Below are 16756 nucleotides of genomic sequence, written 5' to 3' on the forward strand. Positions count from 1 at the left end.
TAAGTATTCCTTCCATTTCTCACTTTCTCTCTATCTTTACTTATTCCTTATGTGAGGCCCCCACATCTTCTTCCTGGACTATTTTAATAGTTTCCTAAGTCACCTGCCTCTGGTTTTGATAACTCCTCTCCATTCTCTGAATAACTACCAGTGTTCTCTGGATGACATGAATCTGACCATGTCCCTCAGGTGTTTAAAATTCTTCAAAGGGCCCCACATTCATGAATTCAGGATTAAAGATCCAGCTGTTTAAAGTCCTCTGAGACCTGTTCTCTTCCAGCTTCTCCAGTTTCAACTCCGAGGACCCATCCCAAAAGAAATCATCCTTCAACACTTCCTCACCTTCTGGAAGGAAGGGCCCCAAAGCTGAGCTGTATGTCCCAGCTCTGAATTCCAGTCTTGTCTCCAGCACATACTCCTATCACAGAATTCTCTCATTACAGTATATTGAAATGACCTTCCTAAGTTTCTAAAATGGAAGGATTGGCTTATTCAGTTTTTGCTCTCCGGGGCCTGGAAATGTACATATAATATGCTCTAAAGAAAAATTTGTTGAACTGACACAATTTAGCCTATGTTGGGATGCCAACATGGCAAGCCAGCAACGAAACGACTCTTAAAACGTAAAGCTTACAGCTAATTTGACATCAAATATTTCTTTCGTTTTAACTTTTAAAATGTTTGGAGAAGTATTTTCATCATGGTTGTTACATTACGATTTAGAAAAAAAAGAAAAAGGAAAAAAAAATTCCTTTGCACCTCCCCGTCGGGGAATCGAACCCCGGTCTCCCGCGTGACAGGCGGGGATACTCACCACTATACTAACGAGGAATTGCACGTAAGTGATTCTTCCGCCAGGGCTCTTACTGCTTATCACCCTCCTCCTCCCCGCCCCCGTCCTTACTATTGGCTGCCACCAATAGGTCTGACATTCTTTCACTGCCATTGCAACTTCCACCGAAGTTGAACGAAACTAAAATGGAAGCATTCAGTCGTTCTCCGCATTGCACTTCTGATCATTTCCGTCGGCTCACCCGTCCCCCAGCTGCCCCCACTCTCCTCCTCTTCCTCCTCCTCCCCTTTCAGGAATGCTCCCAGTCCTCTCAGCACCCCTCCACACACACACACACACACTCCCAGGGAGCAAAGCGCACGCCTTGTCGCGCTGCACCACGGAACTTGTAGTTTCATCCACGGTATACCCCACTCTTCTCTGACTTTAAGAAACTTCCTTTCCCGGCGGGCGCCACGAGACCCTCTTGCTCTTCTTTACCTCCCTCCCTCTCTCTTCTACCTCTCAGTCGAGTAGTCTGGCAGCTGGCTTTTCGGGTGCGGATCGGCGTGCGGAGAGACTCCCTAGAGCCATGCCGGAGGTAGTGGATACGTGCTCCTTGGCCTCTCCGGCTTCGGTCTGCCGAACCAAGCACCTGCACCTGCGCTGCTGCGTCGACTTTACCCGCCGGGTGCTGACCGGCACCGCCGCGCTCACCGTGCAGTCTCAGGAGGACAATCTGCGAAGCCTGGTACGGTGGGACGCGCGCCGAGTGCCCGCCTCTCCCCGGCCGCCCGCTTCTCGTCCCTCACCCCGCTGCTGCCCCTCCCCAGCCTCACGTTCGGCTTTGCCCCGCGCATCTCTCCGTGACCCTCCGCAGCCCGCAACTCGTTATTACGCACCTCCCTTTAAGCCCTCACTCATTTCTCAGCCTCCCCTTCCTCAGCCCCCACTCACCCTATATCCACTCCTCCCAATCCCACTTCTGTCTCTGCATCCCTCCGTGACCCGCTACATATACTTCAGTGTCTCCTCCTGCACCCCACTCCCCAGACGACCCTCCCCAGTCCCTAGGCACATCCTAGCGCCGCATCCAAGTCCTGCTCTCGTCCGGTTTTAGGCTTCATTTTAGCCCAAATCCTCCCTCCCCCGCTGTCCTAGTTCCCAGCGCTAAGCCCCCTGTGGCCTCCCCATTTCCTCGGCCTGCAGCCCAGAACTCCCTCCTCAGGCCCCAAATTTCTTCCAGTCCCCAGCGCACCTTCCTCAGGCCACAGCCTCAGACCATGCCGATGTTGATCCGACCCTTTCCTCCCAGGCACCTTATTTGAACCCGCACTTCTGCAGGATAGGACCCATCGACCCATCGGAATCTTCCCTCAGTCTCCCTACCACTCATTCTCAAACCCCTTAGGATTTCAGCACCAGACCCCTCCCTCCATTCCCCTGCTTTGATACTTCGTCTCTGCTAACTCTAGATGCAGCTCTTTTTCTCCAGGGTCATGGTCCTTCTACCTTTGATTCTTATCACCCTTCTCTTCAAATAATTTTATGAGGGGTAGGCCATTCAGGCTTTCTAAGCATATCTCAATAATACAATGTATACAGTTAGTTCCAAGGAGCGAGGAATTATTGTGCTTCTTAGAAAGTAATATACTTCTACAACATCGCTAAGCCACTTCAGTAAACTTGTTTAGATTTATGGAATGTTATTAAATTATTTTACCTGTACAACATAACCTGTTTTCAGTGTTCTTACTCAAAGTGATAGTATTTGGATTGTACCTTTTACCTGAAGAATTTCATAGGTGAGCATTTTGGAAGTAAGAGGGACAAGGAAAGACCAGCCGCAGTGTATTGTGCATAGAGTATTATGGCATCTACTTAAGCACCACATTAAGCAACCTGATCACTGAATGTTGTAGGCTTGATGGTGGGAAATCAGTGGGGTCGATTAATTGGCCATAATAATAAGTGTAGATAAGAATTGGTTTTTCTCATGACTCCTGCTTGTGTCATGGGCGTGTGTTTTGAGTTCATTAATATGAACGAATAGAGCAGGTAACCTACTCTTTGTCCTTTAACATCTTGCTAGACTAATTCTGATTTGAAAAGTAGGTCGATTCCCCTCTGTATTGATATTTAGTCACCAAAAGTACTCCGGAAGAAGATCAGGTATTACAAGCAAGAAGATAACTACTTCCCTGTAGGTTGTACTTTGGTCTGCTTGAAGTACCATGCTATCTTTTACTGCAGGCAGCTTTGCCCAGGCAGGATTGGCTGAAGTCCTGTCTCAATGCGATCTCCCTCTTTATTAAAGGAAAGTAGATTTTGATAGTTTATCACTACTTAGTATGGCCTTGCACTCTCCCCTGTTTTGTAAAAGTAAAGGTTGAACTCTGATCCTTGAGGAAGCAAGGGACAGGATGCTTACATTTTGAAAAGAATGTACTTTCAATGTCTCAATCTCAAAGCTCCCTGTTGTTTTTGCATTCCCCAAATCTTGAGATAAGACTTTTAAATCATCATGTCTTGTTGGCATGTCTGTTTAGTAAGTTAGAGCCTAGAATGATAATAATGTTAGATTTTATACAAGGAAGGCTACTTGTGGTACAGTGACATCTGTTTATAATTGTTTGCTTCTTCATAGTGACAACTTGAGGCCAAGAAGTTTGGTTTTATTTCTTCAAACTCAGCTTCTTTCCTCCACTAGAATACAGTCTCTTGAAGGTAGGGCTATGTTCCATGGCTCTTTGTATCAGGTTCTTAGTATGGCACCTGCCATGTGGGGGACACTCAAAAGTTTGATACACTAATGGGTGAATTCAGAGTGCAGCTCCTAAGGCTTATGTGGGCCACACTAACAGTGCTAACTGTATCTTGAAGGTGAGAGAACATCATAGCTCACCACCACCAATAGAGAGGATGCAGTTGCAGTGCTTGCTGAGGACGTAAGTGTCCTTGCTCTCTCCACTCTCAGAGTCCTTGATGCTGGGGAATGTTGAAGGAGCTCTACTAGGACTAAGTCCCAGCTTTTCTAAGAATCCTTTTGAAGTTCTGGGTTATTTGCGCTCAAGTTCAGTATTCATTTGTGATAACTTCCTAGCATTTGTTTCTTTTATGGACATTTTCGACTTTTTTAGGTGTTCTGTCAGCTGGTGGCTCAAAGAGGTTTTAATGTCTTGGCCAAGATCATATGCTAGTAAGTGGCAGAAGTCAGAAAGTGAACACAGATCTTGACTGCAAACCCTCGGGTCTTCACTAAGTAAATGGTTGAACTGGGAACCAAATCAAGATGTTGTTTTGGTTTTGGTTTTAACAATAACCCCATTTTTTTTTTTTTATTCAATACAGCACCCTGCAAATAACAAGTAGAAAATGGAGATAGAGACATAATACTGAGGCCTAAAGCTTTTTAATTTAAGCCATGCTTTGTCACAGAAAGAAATTGAGTCTGCTTAAAACAACATATACAGTATAATAAGATTGAAAATAATTTAAGAATTTGGAGCAAGAGAGAATAAGGATAGGGAAAACCAAACACATGGTGTAAGGCCCTAGGAAAAAAGAAGTGGGTTGCGAGGTTTATGTGGAGCTTCCCAGCAGCCTGTGCAAAAAGGGAATTAGTTATATATCCCATTGCAATTGCCAGCTGCTTAGAAGTAGAACAGTTTTTTGGGGTGTTATTCAAAGAGGATACTGTGAAATATAGTAAATTATATCCCTAGTAACTTCCTAATGTTGGTAGGTCTGTTTCTTTTAACTACATATGGTATCTCGGCCTTATATATAGTTGGTGTTCAGTAAAACTTTGTTGAAAAGTACTAGTTCCAACTTTTCAACTACCCAGTTTCCTTTTTTTTTTCTATTACTATTTTTGATCAATTCATAAGCCAGTTCTACTAATGTACAGTAGCAATCATTGAGGTACCCCTAAAAGAAAGTAACCCAAAAGGAATACTTACCTATTCAGAGGGAAACAGGTGGCACCCCTAACCAATTTAGCTGCTTTAAAAAAAACAAAACAAAACCAACCAGAATGGAGATTTCTTTCCACCTAAATATTGTTGACTCTAGAGAGGTAGGAATCAAATTAATGATTGCCCTTGTGACTTTTCCTGAGCTTATCGTGCAATTAACTAACTTGAAAGAGAGGCAACTGGCCTTGGAACTCCGCATGCTATTGCCGGCTGGATTTCAACAGAAAGATGCCAGAGGCTGGGAGATCACATCGCAGGCAGTTCTACAGCAGGGTCTGACCCAGAGTGGTGGGAGAAGGAAAGAGAAGAAAGTATGAGGACAGCGTGAAAGAAAAATGTGTTAATTGGCTATGGGGGCTTGGGAAGGGATCATTTGAATATCTCAAACCTTAGGTACCTTGTAGATTCTGTTAATGGAAGCGAGAAATCAAGGGAGAGAACTCATTAGGGGACATAGGGTGGCTTCATTTTTAGAATTTTTAGAAGCCCACTGAATATGAGGCAGTATTTCCTGTGGAAATGTCAAGCAGGCAACTAAGAGAGATCCAGCGGCAGTGGTGGGGAAGGGATACTGACCGACCATAGAAACAGACCATAGTCATTGACACAGAGGAGTTGGCTGATGATGTGGGATGAGCAAGAACAAGACAGTGTCCAATATGGTAAGAAAATCAAGGGATCCAGGGCGCCTGTAGGGGGCTCCCTGCTCAGCGGACAGTCTGCTTCTCCCGCTGCCCCTCCCCCGGCTCATGCTCTTTCTCAAATAAATGAGTAAATAAATAAAATCTTTTAAAAAATAATCAAGAGACTGAGGCTAGAACATTGGGACAAATCCATTTTTAGGAGCTAGAAAGGAGGGGGAGGAAACAGCATTAGACAAGTAAGAAGACCATTTATGTGTAAAGTTAAGCCAAGAAAAGAACTTCAAACAGATGATGTGGCCCATCAGGGCTATGAGCGGACAGAGGTCCAGATTACTGAGCAGAAAAGACCTCTTGATCAGAAGGTGAGCCCTGCCCTTTCAGTAGCAGAGGAGCTGCAAGCCGGACTGAAGAGAGAGAAGGAGAGATTGATGCGAAGTGGAAATAGCAGCCATAGGTTGCCCATGGGGCTTAAGAAAGTGGGAGATGAATAGTATCAGGGCAGAAGGATCAAGAGAAGTTTTAAACATAAGATGGGAGACTTGTTTAGGTTGTTTGGAAACAGTCCTGTGACATAGGAAGGTTGAAGATTCTAGAACAAGAGATAGTTGAGAGATAGTGAAAGGTATGGTTCTCTAGGGCTTAAAGGATTAGGGGGGTGGAAACCACTCAGACGCTTGCTGCCCCTCCTTTCCTGCCCAAAGCAGTTGTCTATAACGGGCCATGGCAAGCAGATACGCTCTCTCAGTCCTCTCTAGGTCATTCGGTTGGACTTGCCACACCAGGTTGGGCTTTTTCTATACACATAATGGCAATGTATAGCCTGCTTATTTGCCTAATGAGTGCCAAGGTTTGTTTTAAATTTTGGATATATGAAAGTACATAGGAGCTGGACTATATGAATTCCAGGATGAAATATATGGTAAGCTATATCAAGAATTCATGAGGAAAGAAACTTAAGTTATAGATGAATTTTTTCATAACAGAGAAGTTAAGTTTTAGGAGACAGGAGCAAAGGCAATTTAACTTAGATTTGACTTATGCTTAAAACTTCAGATTTGTGTGACTACCCCAGGATTACCTAACTCTCTCTCTCTCTCTCTCTCTCTCTCTCCCTCTATATATATATATATGTGCATATATGCAAACTTTAGCACCAAAAATCTTTCAGGAAGCATAGAATCCCAAGAGACAGGACCTATACTAACTTTTGACTCCTTTCTTTAATTCTTATAATTTCACTCTATTTTACTCTCTATGAGCAACTAGTTCTATTCTGTAATCATTACAGTCAACCTATACCTAATATTAGTTTTCTCTGGTGTATGTTAAACAATTTTCTTATCATTTAAAAATACTAACTTAATTCTAGATCTTGGATACAAAGGACCTCACTATAGAAAAAGTGGTCATCAATGGACAAGAAGTCAAATATACTCTTGGAGAAAGACAAAGTTACAAAGGATCACCAATGGAAATCTCTCTTCCTATTGCTCTGAGCAAGTATGAATGTTATCCTTCTCTTTTCTATAGCAAAATAATAGAAATGTTTTAAATTTAAACAATTTTCCTTTCCTATTTCTAGTCTGTGTGTATGTAGTATTGGTGCTCTTACTGGTCTGCTGTGCAGATTAAAGCTCATAGTGAAAATTATATGTTCTTAAGACTCTAAAGAAATTCATCGTATAAAATACTCAAGAATAGGACTTTTGATAACTGTTACTTCTTTACTGATCATGGGAGTGATCTAGAGTGATGATGGGAGCATGCCGTCTTGAGGCATTTCAGGATCACCTGGGAAGCTTTTACAAGCTGCATAGTTTTCACCTTTTCTCCAGAGGCCAGCCATTTTTATTAATGGGATAATGACAATGACATAGAACGGTTTCTGTGTACCAGTCTAGAGATAATGCCTTCAATACATTCCTTTATCTAATCCTTACGGTAACCCTTTGTGGTATGATTTCCATTTTTACAGATGAGGAACAGGAGCTTCAGAGAAATAAAGTAACTCTTTCAAGAAAGAGGCAACCACAATTGTCATATTGGGAGTATATCTCACTCCTTGATAAATTGGGAAGGGGAAAAAGGGTGGAAAACCATTGGCCTAAAACAAGGGTGATCTACCCCACCTTTCAATGGCCAATGTTTTCATGCCTTCTCTTCCTGTTTAAGAAAAAGAAGGGTGGGGTCCCTGGGTGGCTCAGTCCATTAGGTATCTGCCTTCAGCTCAGGTCATGATTCCTGGGTCCTGGAATTGAGCCCTGCATGGGCTCCCTGCTCAGTGGGGAGCCTCTTTCTCCCTCTCCCTCTCCTTCTACCTCTCCGTCTGCCCTTCCCCCCTGCTCATGCTCACTCCCTCTCGTGCTTTCTATTTCTGTCTCTAATAAAATAAAATCTTAAAAAAAAAAAGAAGAAGAAGAAGAAGAAGGGAAATACCCGCACGTAACTTGTGAGGTGGCTATCATCGGCCCCATTCTACAGATGAAGAACTATGGCACAGAGTGGTCAAGTAACCTGCCCTAGTTCACAGCACCACCAGTAGGTGGCAGTGTCAGGACTCACACACAGGCACGCGGTCGGTCTCCAGAGCTCTTGCTATTTTCTCGTTTTCCGTGCTGCTCAAACTATCCGGGGCGAAGGACCAGTTCTCGTTATTTCCGGTCTGTCACAGACTGATTCTTTTATAAAATGCCATAAAAATGAATTACCAGGAAGAAGAGATTAAAAGCAAGCACACGCTTTTGATCCCTAGAGTCAACAGACATAAAACTGACGCTCAAAGTTTCTAAATGCTCACTCTCCATTTCTTGACTTGTCCAGAAACCGTTCGTAGACCAGCGCTGCTCTGTGTCACGCTCTGGCACCCAGCGCTGGGTGCTAGTCTAAGTTCCAAAATTATTTCTTCCACTTTCCTGCTATCATAAAAGATCGCACGATACCACAGGTCAAAGTGTGTGACACCCAGTGGTGTATTCAACGACTAGTAGTCCCTGTTCCGTCCTCATAAGCACTTAGCGTGGTAGAGTGGAAAGGATCCAGAGGCGGATGTTCAGGTAAGGACCGAGGACGCAGCATTCCTGGAGCTTACTCTCCATCCGTAACGAGACCTTATGAAATATTATTTATATTATTTAGTCTGTGGATTATGAATTCAAACTTTAGTTAGATTAAACTCTACTAATGTATTTGTTTGTTGCATACAGAAATCAAGAAGTCGTTATAGAAATTTCTTTTGAGACATCTCCAAAATCTTCGGCTCTTCAGTGGCTCACTCCCGAACAAACTTCTGGCAAGGAACACCCATATCTCTTTAGCCAGTGCCAGGTAAAAAAAGATCCGGAATAATTTTTATACAAAAAATTCCCAGCACATTGAGGTTACTGAAGCAGAGTGGACAGTGGTCTTATGGTTACTCAGGTCTTACCTAAGATAGCATGTTAATTTATGTTATAAAAATTATATGTATTTTCATTGATATCTCATTAACACATTGATATATTACTTTTAAAAAGAAACTCCCTTCGTTTGAAATCATGTCTGCTTAAAGTGGACTATCTAGGTCATATTTATATTTATATTTGTATCCCCAGCACCACTCATAGAACTTGGCATTCTTGAGTGGGCGCTCAAGAAATGGTTGTGAAATAGAAAGGAAGAAATCAATAAGACAAAAGTAATAGGTACTGGTTATGAAAAATGTTAACAATAAAGAAGTGGAGAGTGAAACATCAGATTTTTCAGTCTTCTCCAGACACCGTTGCCTAGAAGTAACCACCACTGAGTTAGGGTGCAGCCTTTTCAGATTTTCCTTATGCTTTTACAAATGTGTATGTTATGTAAACATATTAAATGTGCCTTTAAAATGATATGATTTAAACTACTTCTGTTTTCTGTTTAAAAACTAAGAATAAAGAATCCTATCATTAGAGACAATCTGTCACAAGGGTAATACGTATCAGACTATCTTCTGAAAGGGAAGAAACCTAATTCTGTTAGTAATTAAATAATTTACAATTAAAGGAACTCATTTCCTAAGCACTTCCTATAGTTTGTATTAGGTACTTTGCACATTTAATCCTCTCGATATTCCTAAGTGATAGATACTACCTTAGACTCAAATTTAAATACAAGTCTAGATGGCCTTGAGAAAGACCGTTCTTTCTCCTTCCAAGTTTGCTGCAAGATTGGAATGTCCAGCTTCTAGCGACACTCCCCCACGCTGTTTTCCTCAGAACACGGGCGGACTCCCATTAGATGTTAATAACTAACCTGAGCAAGATGGTTTCCTGTTAAAACAAGTGCAAGAATTCAAACAGGTTTCTTTACTGTAGGCCTTTTCAGAGTCTCCAGGAGGCTAATGTTCCAAATGACTCTTTAAGACAGAGATGTCGTACGCATGGTTCTCAATCTTATTTCACCAAAGAGCCCTTTTCTCTCAGGGTCCCTAACAGCATCTCACTGAGCACTGCTGTTACTCAGAGCAGAGAGTAGGAAACAATGCTTAACATTGCTGAAATGCGAGGATTGACCATACATTAAAATGGGAAATCAGACTTTTCTATCCACAAGCCTATGTTGCTCCTTCAAAAGATCTGAAAAGATGTGAGACATATTTTTTTAAAAGAATGTGTCTCAGGGCAGTGGTGCAATTTTAATGATTTCTCAATGACTTGATTCATAAGAAAGGGGCATAGCTTCTTCTTTTTCCCTCCCCCCTCCCAGGCCATCCACTGCAGAGCAATCCTTCCTTGCCAGGACACTCCTTCTGTGAAATTAACCTACAGCGCAGAGGTAAGTATGACAAATTATTAACTGAATTAAATGACTCCTATAAGTAAATGTGGTATAAATGATAAGCAGAGTTAATAGTTGGATTTTTATTGTTGGTAATATCTTACTTAATTAAATTCTACATGAAATATGTAACAAAGAAGATGTGGACGTCATTTTGCATCTCTCTTTTAAAAATTTTGTTTTTAAGTATTCTCTATATCCAGCACAGGGCTTGAACTTACAGCCCTGAGATCAAGAGTCGCACGCTCCAGCAACTGAGCCAGCCAAGCGCCCCTGCATCACTCTTTTAAAGGCAGTTTTGAACATAAGTGTAATAAAAGGAAAAGGGTACTATTCTGATTTTAAAAGGAATTCAGAATAGTGGACCTCAAAACAAGAATTTGGAGACAATGTCTTTTAACTTTTAAAAATTAACATTTGCAGGACTCAAGATTCTAGAAATACGCTCTGTAGCCACATAAACCTCTATCTAGGTCCCCTAACAGGCAGAGATTGCAGGTTTACCTGAATACATTGCCACCTGATTCTTGTCGTAAGTTCGGCTAATCCTTTCGCTAAAAGGACTATAATAAGTAAGTACTAACTAAAGAAGTAAATACTAAATAATACTAAATACACACAGACATACATACTAGGCCCCAGGCCAGACCTACTCAGACTAAGCAAATAGAATCGAGGACCAACCTGTCTTTACGGGGGCTTCTTGATTCTGAGATCATCCCACAACCGAACCTCACCGAGTATGTCTAGTGCTATAGGAAACTATGCACTCGGAGACAAAGAATCCCAGCTTTGGGGCTCTTCTGTACCGCTTACTAACTGCATGAGCTCAAAACCTGGAGTGGTCTCATGTGTATGACACATCCCTGCCTAAATAAGGGAGGAAGCAGAGCGAAATTATTTCCCGAGTGCTTTGTAGTTCTGGATTGATGGTTGTAGCACTGGCTCTGGAGCTCCTGATTCTTCGGCCTCAGAAACAGCTGTAAATACTGGGCCAGGCAAGAAGAATATGAAAGTTTAGAACTTCCCGGGATATATGTTTGCTAGCTAGATCATGATTAGTGAAGGGCTAGTCCTTGAGTCTGGCATTCATTAGAAACAAAGCTTTCAGAATCATGGGTGCACATTTAAGTGACCATAAGGGGGCTCCCTGCTCAGCGGGGAGTGTGTCTTTGCCTCTGTCTTTGCCCTTCCTCCCAGCTTGTGCGCTCGCTCTCGCTCTCTCTCTCTCTCTCTCTCTCGCTTTCTCTCTCAAATAAATAAATGGAATCTTAAAAAAAAATTTTTTTTTAAATGACCATAAGTTTTGTCCCATCAGCTTCTTTTCCATACAAATTCCCTGAGAAAATTATTTCACCATTCTGGGCAATAATTTCTAGTTTTTCACAATCGTGACCCTTAAAAAGCTCTTTGATTTGTAACTCCAGGTTTATGGTTTAAATATAAAACTGCTCAAAACTGTGTTCTCTGTCCTAAAGTGAGCGTACAGCCTTGGGAGTCTGTTTTGAGGGTGTGAAGGAGGACGGGGGTGGCAAGCACTGCCAGGAACGGTGCTGGATTCTTCTGTACTTACTCTTTGCTGCATTCCCATGAGATATTATCCTTGTTTGATGGGGAAACTGAGGCTCAGGGAGGTTATTTCCCCAAGTCCATGCAGTTAGTAAGTAGCAGAGCTGGAATTTTAATCTAGTTTCTACCAAATGCTCTTAACATGGATGGATGAATGGATAGATATTTCACATTCATTTTTAAAGAAGCCAGTTTTTATTTATTGCTAATTTTATTTATAAACCTGATATGTCCAAACTTACTGGGCTCATTGTCTATTGCGTAGTTAAGAAGGGGAAAGTACGTTATTTTACACGTGCAGTTTAAGATACGTAGAATCTTTTCTTTAGAGCTGGAAATGACTTCTTTTCTTGATTAGGTATCTGTTCCTAAAGAATTGGTGGCCCTTATGAGTGCTATTCGTGATGGAGAAGCACCTGACCCAGAAGACCTGAGCAGGAAAATATATAAATTCAGCCAAAAAGTAAGATCTGAGGGCCTAAGTTTTTTGTTTTAATTGGTGGTAAACTCTAAATAGCTCTTAACATCCAGAGAACAAAATGGCTTTTGAAATATTTCAGAATTTCGAAAGCAGCTTCTGTCTTTTGTGTTCTTCATTTCTTTTGTGCTTGTAAAATGTTGGGCTCTATTTACAGAGTTGGACTAAAGAAAGGGGTTGCTGGATAAGCAAAGTAGGGAGCGGAGCCTGATCCCATTCTCTCTCATCCCAGTTAGCAGCAGGTTTTCTGTTGTTTTAAGTTACACTTTTGCCCGCCCTCCTACCACAGTGCAGGCCTGTGGTTATTTAGTGTTTACAAATGGAAGAGCTGTAGTGACCCCTCCCAAAAAAAAAAAAACAACAAAAAGAAGAAACCTCTGTTACAGTCCTTATGGTTAAAATTCCTATGTAGCTGGTAATTTGACTTGTTCTTTGACCTTTAATGAATCACGTGTTTATGCACACTTTTTAATAACTGACCTTCTTAACAGAACGTGTAATTGAACCGCAGTACACAGTTTTGCTCCCACCCCAGCATCTGGGATTCCAAGCTCCCGAACCTTCAGCATCCTCTTATTGCTGGATTATTTTATATGTCTCTCAAATATACCAGGAGTGTTTTTTAAAAAAGGAAGTAAAAAATTGTCTTAGGAAATTGTCAAGGAATTGTCAAGGAAAAAACCCAAAAAACTTAAGAAAAAAGCACAGTTCCTTATTATAGGTTGATTTTTGAGAAATGCTTGAAATGGACCTGGTACTATTATGTGCAGTCATATGTTTCACATTTCAGACACTGTCTTTCCTAGTAAAATAAAAGAGAAATAGATGTGTTGAAATGTTTTACATCACAATTTTGAACTATTTGACCCCCTAAAAATGAGACTGGTGAGACTTGAAAAGGAATTTACTTACTTTTCAGTATGAATTGTCGTACTCTGTAACATCTCTAAGCACTAATTCGAGCACACGTGTGATGGGTTTTTTTTTGCTCCCTTTAGGTTCCCATCCCCTGCTACTTGATTGCTTTAGTTGTTGGAGCTTTAGAGAGCAGGTGAGCTTTTGAACAAATTCTGAGGGTTACGAAAAAATTAAACTTCAAGTATCTTGAGCCCCTGGCAGGATTAACTAGTAGCTCATTTATGCACATCTCAAGATATCAAGCTGACAGCTCTGGAAAACCTCAAATCTAATGATAAAATGTAAATAACAATGAATTTTAAATGAAAAAGTCTTTACCAATCACCCTTCAGATTTTCCAGGTATTACAGAATGAGCATGCCCTGGCCTTTAGTTAGAGATCTGGGTTCTAAGATAAGCTTGGACTAGTCACCTCGCATAACTTCCATTTCCTCATCCTTGAAATTGTAATATCTCCCTTTCTCTAGCGAAACAAGTGAGGTAAAATATGTTAACGCACTCGGAGGCCTATAAATATGACAGAAATAAAAGATATTTTTCTGATATTTGACCAATAGCTAGGGTGCCCTTCCTTCTTAATTTTTTGTTAAGCCTTATTTCTAAACAGCTGAAAATTAAGACTATCTGTAGTCCTCACATTCTTTAAATTGCCAGAAATGTGGACAAGATCGAGAAGTCAGGCAAACCCAGATTCCAGTTCCAACCCCAAGCAGTTACTGTCCACATCCTTGGGCAGCTCCCCTCTGAGTTTCCCCTTCTTCACCTAAAGGCTAGGAAGAATAACACGCACTTCCAAGGATTTTTGTGAGTATTAACAACCTAATACACGTAAAGCTCCTGGCCTACGGGGAACGCTCACGAAATGCGAATTCTATTGACTGTCACAGCGCTGACCATGACAAGGGTTTATTTTGTGCCCGACCCCAGTGTGTTATGGCACGGAATCCCCACAACTCTGTGGAGCGGGTGTGATTGCTTTTCCCATGTTATCAATAAAGAAACTGATGGTTCGTGAGTTTTAATAACGGCCTCACGGTCACACAGCTAGGAAGTGTCAGGGCCAGGACCAGGATCCAGGCTGTCTGACTTTGTGGCCTGTGCAGCAAAGACGTGCTCCGTCAGATGTGACAGCCGCTAACCACACGGGGCCTGTGATGTGCTGGAAGTGTGAAATACACACTGGATTTCTAAACACTTGGTATGAAAAACAAGAACGTCAAGTATTTCATCGATAATTTTTTATGTTGATTACATCTTGAAATGATACCACTTTGGATATACTGGGTTAAACAAACTATCTTGTTAAAATTGATTTCATCTGCTTCCATTTTGCTTTTTTTTTTTTTTTTTTTTTTTTTTTAAAGATTTTATTTATTTATGTGACAGAGAGACAGCCAGCGAGAGAGGGAACATAGCAGGGGAGTGGGAGAGGAAGAAGCAGGCTCCCAGCGGAGAAGCCCGATGTGGGACTCGATCCCGGAACACCGGGATCACGCCCTGAGCCGAAGGCAGACGCTTAACGACTGCGCTACCCAGGCGCCCTCCATTTTGCTTTTTTAATGTGACCACTAGGCAATTTAAAATTACATATGCAGCTCATATTTGTGGCTCTCATTAAATTTGTTGGATAACAGCAGGTTACCGTTGCTACCCAGTGCGGTCTAGAGACCAATAGCTTTGGCATCACCTGGGAGTTGGTTAGAAATGCAAATTCTTGGGCCCTATCCCAGAGCTACTAAATCAAAATTTGCATATGAACAAGCTCCCCAGATCATCTGTTTGCACATTAAAGTTTGAGAAGCAACTGCTCTAGAATCGGCCGCCTCTCTGGGGCAGGACGCCTCCGTGAAAGCTTGTTGTTTGGGGTTCGGTGCCACAAAAAGTCTTTAGGATGAAATTTAAATAAAAAATATTTTTGTGTTCTAGCCCTATGTAAATGATATAGAGTTCTATTTGTTTCTTCTTTTTTAAAAATTGTGGCTAAAAACCCCCCCAAAATTGACTATCTTAACCATTTTTACAGGTACAGCTCAGTAGTCAGTAGGGTTCAGTATATCCACATTGTTGTGAAACGGATTTCCAGAACTGTTTCACTTTGCAAAACTGAAACTCTGTACCCTTTAAACAACAACTCCCATTTCCACCTCCCTCCAGCCCCTGGTAGCCACCATTCTACTCTCTGTTTCTATGAATTTGAACACTTTAGAGACCTCATAAGTGGAATCATAGAGTATTTGTCCTCTGTAACTGCCTTGTGTTACTCAGCATAATGTCCTCAAGGTTCAGCCATGTTGTGGCATGTGACAGGATTTCCTTCATTTTCTATGTTTCTTCTTCTATGACTGTTCAACCTTTAAGTGCATAACAGATAACCTCTTACTGAGCCTGACTGGGTTTCTCTAGGTGTGAGATTGTGAGAGGAAACTAGATCCCCAAAGTTCTTACCGGAGCCAGTAAGCTAATCTGTGGGGGCACCTTATGTCTCTGTTTTCCTTTGGCCCAGACGGTGCCTCCTAATAGGGCTGCATATGTACTGGTGTGCCTACAGCGGCAGGATTGCATCTCAGAGAAGCCATTAAACCTCCCCTCCTCCCCAAAGGCACATGGTAATCATACCACTGCTGTCACCATTCGTATAGAGTACTTTAGCTCTTCCCTAGAACTAAGTAAATCATATGTCTTGAACTTCATTTTTATTAAGCCTTTTAATTTTGCAGGCAAATTGGCCCAAGAACGTTGGTTTGGTCTGAGAAAGAGCAGGTGGAAAAGTCTGCTTACGAATTTTCTGAGGTTGGTCCTGTAGTTACCCTTTTTAATAATCCTGGTAGACAATAGATTTAAGACTTTAAGTATGAAATGCGATGGTGTTGAGTGATGTGGTAAGAGACTCAAATATCTCTTATTCTATGTGGATTTGCAGTTGCTACATTTTTTTGCATCAATATCATTTAAAATGAGCATCCTTAACTCATAATCGTCATAGAAAGCAATATGTACTTCGAAGAAATGCATCATTGTAATGACTAAGACACGTAAATATATATGCATTCATTTTCCAGACTGAATCTATGCTTAAAATTGCAGAAGATCTGGGAGGACCCTACGTGTGGGGGCAGTATGACCTATTAGTCCTGCCGCCGTCCTTCCCTTACGGCGGCATGGAGAATCCCTGCCTCACGTTCGTGACCCCCACTCTGCTGGTAAGTGTGAGCATGTCTGCCTGCACGGCTGAGTCCTCCTCACACGTACAGCTGGAGGTGAAGAGCCTTAGGCTCCAATCATCTATGTTTTTTAAACAATATTTTCTCTTATTTATATAACTCTTCCTCACATTATTGCTTATTATGGTCAATCTCATCATCTCATTTTTTCAAAAGAAAATAAGTTGGCCATTAGGAAGACGAGAATATTATATTCAAGGTGTGTGGGGGTGTTGGGGGAGGGGAGGCGGTGTCACAGCAACATATGGACGAATTCAACGTATGGACAAAGAAACTAGACCATTTACACTCGGCGTGTAGGGATGGGTCTAACAAAACAAAAACTCACTTTAGCATGTATAGGGAAGCATTAGACCTCCAGTATGTAACTATAATTTATATGC

General features: G+C 41.7%; 1 protein-coding gene and 1 non-coding gene across 3 annotated transcripts in view; one reads left to right on the plus strand and one right to left on the minus strand.

The window, feature by feature from the left end:
* Nucleotides 1-759: 759 nt before the first annotated feature.
* On the minus strand, nucleotides 760-831 carry TRNAD-GUC (transfer RNA aspartic acid (anticodon GUC)). Its single transcript has one exon. It is a non-coding gene; the product is annotated as a tRNA-Asp (tRNA).
* Nucleotides 832-1159: 328 nt separating this feature from the next.
* LTA4H (leukotriene A4 hydrolase) overlaps nucleotides 1160-16756 on the plus strand; it is a 29282-nt gene continuing 13685 nt past the window's right edge. Inside the window, exons 1-8 of one of the 2 annotated variants that reach the window (XM_026499853.4) lie at nucleotides 1160-1523; nucleotides 6763-6893; nucleotides 8597-8717; nucleotides 10116-10184; nucleotides 12115-12219; nucleotides 13233-13285; nucleotides 15870-15942; nucleotides 16212-16352. In XM_026499853.4, the coding sequence (XP_026355638.1) occupies nucleotides 1365-1523; nucleotides 6763-6893; nucleotides 8597-8717; nucleotides 10116-10184; nucleotides 12115-12219; nucleotides 13233-13285; nucleotides 15870-15942; nucleotides 16212-16352 (852 nt within the window). In that variant the 5' untranslated portion in view covers nucleotides 1160-1364. The remainder of the gene's footprint in view (nucleotides 1524-6762; nucleotides 6894-8596; nucleotides 8718-10115; nucleotides 10185-12114; nucleotides 12220-13232; nucleotides 13286-15869; nucleotides 15943-16211; nucleotides 16353-16756) is intronic. The other variant, XM_057316292.1, reaches the window with a different exon arrangement.

The sequence above is a fragment of the Ursus arctos genome, unplaced genomic scaffold (assembly GCF_023065955.2).
Source record: "Ursus arctos isolate Adak ecotype North America unplaced genomic scaffold, UrsArc2.0 scaffold_21, whole genome shotgun sequence".
In the NCBI taxonomy this organism is placed as follows: Eukaryota; Metazoa; Chordata; class Mammalia; order Carnivora; family Ursidae; genus Ursus; species Ursus arctos.